Raw genomic sequence first — 4886 nt, 5'->3', positions numbered from 1 at the left:
ATTCCAGCTGGAGTGCCTGCTGAGCTAATGCTCTACATTTTTCAAAAATCCTCCCCCACCAACATGCAAGAAAAACAGAAAATAAGGCCAAGCAAGGTAGAGATGTTCTTTGACATCTGCTTTTTAGGTGTATGAAGGTTTCCAAAGGCCCATTTCGTAACACAGCAGTCCAATGAAGAGATGAGACGGCTACTGCCTTCATTCCTCCACAGCAATAATGCCAAATGCATGCCTTTCTGGCATTTTTGCCAGAAATGTAACCAGCAAGCTAACCATTTGTTCTTTGTGGGTCAGATGAAGATGAAGAGAAGCTCAGGAGAGGAAATGTCTGGTTATTACAGGACATACAGACAGATGGCCTGGGCAGAAACTAGCTGCTAGGAGGTAGTTTAAGCACAGCAGGGATAAACACTGGGGAAAACAGGATGTTGTTTTTCTGGGTACAAGAAAGTTATCCACCTGTGAAGGTCCTGTTACTCTGATTAGCTTGTCTACTCCAGCTTTTTCCAACATGCTGTCCATCACGTCCATCAGCTGGATGACCTCTAACCTCCCAGAAGGTTTCCTGGCAGACCAGAAAGAGACACATTGCTATTCTGTATAGCATGTTATGATATTTTCCCAGGAAATGAAATACAAACAGCCGTTTTTTTTTTTTCCAACAACAACTTCATGCAGGGCGGTACTTACATGGATGGGAACAGTCGCAGTTTCTTTTCACGGTCTTCAAGCAGGGTTGTATATTTCCTGACATGAGCACAAATGTTAGAACTTGATTATAAAGCAATCCTTCCAGTGCTAGCTACAGGATCCCACTCTCTCCTTCAGTCTCTTTGTCCCACGTACAAGCTGATGAAGGTTGGAGAGGCAGAGAAGGGTCTACAGGGTTGATCTTCAGTGGGAACATCCAGAGCCTAATGTGAGAACTGGACCTCCTACAGCTGTTCCCCCAGCTGGAGCTCCTCCTTCTTGCCATTAACGACACAAATCTCATAGGACCCTTCTACCTTTAAGACTTCTCATGGTACTTGGCTAAGAAATGACCAATGGGTTTAAAAGTTACTGGTGGGGCCAGAAGAGCACCACATATCCACATCACACCCACCCAGAGACTGATCACAGGAGAACATCGAAATAAGACGACGGACTGTGTTCTGTTACATCAGGTTGGCAAAAAAGCTGTGAGGATTTCACTCCTAATCTTAGTATTTTAATCTTTGAACAACAAGAAAGAATCTCTCTCCGGAGAGACCAAGGGGAGTCTCAGTAGCCTTTTTTTGGGCAAGGTTTGGTAAACTCAATTCAAAACTCAAAGCCTGAAAAATTTAAAACAAACAAACAAAAACTCAAACAACAACAAAACCCACCTCAGATTGGTCAGATTCAAGATACTAGCAGGTTTATACAAGCATAAAGTGAGAGTAAGAACTACCCAGAGCCCACCCGGCTTTGTGGCAGAAGGCAATTCTAAAAGAAAACCAGAGAAACTCATCAAAATTAAAAAAAAAGAAAGAAGCAGCAGAAAAGAGCTTCCAAAAGTTGCCTCAAGGGATCAAACTGGACTTCAGCTTCTATATGCATGTCCAACTACTGAAACCCCCCCGGGAAGCAGCACTAGGGTACAGGAAATTCTGTCAGCCACACCAAAGCAGCAGGGACAAAGAAAAGGAAGGTCACCCTGCTCTGCAGGGTTAACTATGGCTTGGTTGTTAGCACAGGATTTCCACAACCTCCCTTTTATACCGCTCCCTTCCCAACAGCAAGAGATATATCTGTGCAGTGTCCTCAGCCTCACATCACTTTATCCCCCTGCTCTGAACAGTTGAGGACAAACCCTTGTAAAGCAGAATGCACTCACTCATCGAAGTACTTCAAGGGCAAAACTCCCCTGTTCTTCACAATGTGAAATTCCTTGGGAACCAGACTATCTGCCAGAGTCACTCGCTAGGGATAGAAAAGAGAGTGCGTGAAACATCAGCAATTAAAAAAATCCCAGGGAAGTGGTTGAGTCCCCATCCCTGGAGGTATTTAAAATCTGGGCAGACCAGGTGTTTAGGGACATGGTTTAGTGGTGGGGATGGCAGGGTTAGGTTAACGGTTGGACTTGATGATCTTAAAGGTCTTTTCCAAACTAAACAATTCAATGGTTCTATGAAAAGACATGAACATGCTCCCGGTTCCTTCCCAAAGAGGACACAGGTTTGGTAGCTGGGAGAGGGAAGCTCACGCAGCTTTTCACGCTGCTTTTCCCTTTCCCGCTCCACGCATCCAGAGCCCAACGGGAACAATCTACACCTGAAAGCAGATTGAAACAACTACCACTGAACTGCAGCAGGGGAGCCAGGCGGCTGGAGCCACAAGGGGAGCCAATGAGTTTTAGGATCAGGGTAACAGGGCGGGGGACATGTATGAGGGCCTCCCTTCTCCCAGCTAGCGATACCCACAGAAAAACACCGGAATGGCAGCACTCACAGGAGGTGGGACCATACCACAGCTCCCTCTCTGGTCCCGACGACTCTGAGCAGAAGAGCTTCTGCCAGTCATTGCTTTCGTAGCTTCTCGGCCAGTCGCAATGTCACACAGGTAAGAGACATCCCTGAAACAGAGAGGAAGAGCTCCTTCGCTGACCCACCCCGCAGGCAACCCACCGTTTCCTCACTGCCAGCCTAAGCCATGCATGGGTTTGTTTTGCTCAGTCTGAGCCAGGCTTACAGCCAGGCCTCCCTCCCCAGGCCCAAAACAGACCGATGAGATCATGTTTTTTAGGCAGATTAACTTTGTATTGCCTATCCATTTTTCACATCTGCTGCCGACACCCTATCACGTACATATCCAATGTCCGATGAAGAGCAAAACTTCTCACTTCTTAGTGCTGTTAAGTGTTGCTTATTTCAAAGAAGCGTAAAGCTATTCCCTGCTAAGTCCATTAAAGCCAAAAGAGCTTCTTTTCTTAATCGTGGATCACAGAGCATCCCTGCGAGCCTGGCATCCTTGGAAAGGATGGTTCCAAGAACTGCTCATTTAGCAACTCATTTATATATTATTCCCTTGAATCATTCCAGCCCGAAGTCAGTCGGGACAGCTGGTCCACTCATCCAGCCACATTAGGCAGCACAGCCACCCACCATAAGAAAAGACCAAGGAAGAGATCTAGCTCTCCATTCCCAGCTCTAACATCTTTCCATCGCCCTGGGCTCCTTTATCCCTTCTTTGCTTACCTTCCAGCGCCTGTCAAACTGACAGGGTGGTCTGTCAGGTGTCTGAACTTGCTCCGACGATTAGGATAATGCCAAAGCCGATCTGGGGTTTGCCAGCAGCCCTGCAGACAAGGCACACGTGGCCGTCACTTCTTAGCGAGAAATGTGCCAAGGAGTGGGAGAGGTCATGGGGGCTTGTCTAAACAAGCTCTGCGTTGTTATTTCTGTCTTGGGGCTAAAGAAACCGGTGTGGACAAGACAGCCTGGGCAAAGGCTTCACAGCAGTGCCAGGGTACAAGCACATTTTGCAGGGACTAGAAGGCAGTGCTTCGGGTCTGCATCGAATGGCACCGTCAGAAAAGCGGTGCAGCATAAGGTAAATTTATCTTACAAGGTCAGCGAACTTCCCTTTTGCTCAGGGAATGAACACATGCCCCCAGCGAAGAGACGATTCTGGACAGAAGGAGGCAGGAGATAGAAACACGCTCACCCTGAAGCCCGTTGGGGTTTTGGTGGTTTGCGGGGACCGTAAGTTCTCTGGGCCGTAGAGAGAACTGCTGGCACAGGTCAGGCTTCGGAAAACCTCTTCTGGAACAAAACTATGCTCCAGGGAGGAAGAAACAGGCCTGATGCGGTCAAGCATCCTTGAGGAACCCCTCGGCTTGGGGATCTCTGGAAAATAGCACATCAGAACCATTTCAACAGCATTTATTCTGCCAGTGATAGAGAAAGGAAAACCGATAACAGGGCTGAGAAGAACAAGATGTCTTGCCCCAAAACAGGATCGACTCTATCTAATCCCTTACCCCAAAGCATGATCAACTACCTAGAACACAGGCAGCTAATCCCATTTTTAGCGGTTGTTAGATCTTCAGTGAAACCTAGAACAAGAGTTACCTTCTAAGGACAGAGGATAAAGCACTGGGCGGGTGACTGCCCCAAGCTATCAGGTACGCAAAGGCCAAGGGGTGCTGTAAACAACTAAAGTTTGCCTGTTTCTGTAAAAAACACTTCCTTTCTTGTGGATTGCTGGCAGTCGCCTTTCTACAAAGATATGAATACCCTAAAACACCAGCAGTTTCCCAAATAAAGGCAGAATTTAACGCAGAGAAGCATTCCACTGTTAGAGGGAAGCTGGAAAGATAGAGGCAGACAGACAGACGTACAACCCCCGTAGCCTCCAGCCCAGCCCTACCTGACCAGTCCTCGCTGACCCACAAGGCACCCCTCAGTTTCTTTCCATCATTTTTTGGTCCAGGAACCAAAGGTGCTCCAGTTGCAGGCATGGTGAATGCTTATTTTATTTTAATGCTTAGCCAGGGCAATTTACAGTAACGAGTAACCTGGAAACAGAATCAAACCCACATTTGTACTTCACAGGGTTAACTGGGCTTTTTTGGTTATTTACTGGGGAAAACCCCCTTACACTCCGCACTAGGTACATCGGGAAGAAGCCCCTGATGCTTTGCTACCTCCTCCAGAGGGGCACTTGCTTTTCCATCTACAAACTGCAATAAGAACAACTGCTTCTTTTATACATTTTCTTTTATACATTTAACAGGCCAAGAGATTTAATTCTATTTGAATTTCTCCAATTATTAATCTTCCCACTTTTCCATCTCGGCAATATCTTATTAATGAAAAAAAAAAATTATTTCCATTAGTTTCCTGAAGCCTATGAATTCTCTT

General features: G+C 46.6%; 1 protein-coding gene across 1 annotated transcript in view; it reads right to left on the bottom strand.

The window, feature by feature from the left end:
• Nucleotides 1-4483, bottom strand: part of AXDND1 (axonemal dynein light chain domain containing 1) — a 20174-nt gene extending 15691 nt beyond the window's left edge. The window contains exons 1-7 of the mRNA XM_009645334.1: nt 4393-4483; nt 3688-3869; nt 3219-3319; nt 2473-2596; nt 1859-1944; nt 691-747; nt 460-565 (exon numbers count right to left, since the gene is read on the bottom strand). Of these exons, the coding sequence (XP_009643629.1) occupies nt 460-565; nt 691-747; nt 1859-1944; nt 2473-2596; nt 3219-3319; nt 3688-3869; nt 4393-4483 (747 nt within the window). The remainder of the gene's footprint in view (nt 1-459; nt 566-690; nt 748-1858; nt 1945-2472; nt 2597-3218; nt 3320-3687; nt 3870-4392) is intronic.
• Nucleotides 4484-4886: the final 403 nt, after the last annotated feature.

This window comes from Egretta garzetta, unplaced genomic scaffold, assembly GCF_000687185.1.
Source record: "Egretta garzetta isolate BGI_Z169 unplaced genomic scaffold, ASM68718v1 scaffold598, whole genome shotgun sequence".
NCBI lineage: Eukaryota > Metazoa > Chordata > Aves > Pelecaniformes > Ardeidae > Egretta > Egretta garzetta.
Note: the sequence above shows the minus strand (reverse complement) of the source record. Positions and strands in the feature narration are given on the sequence as shown.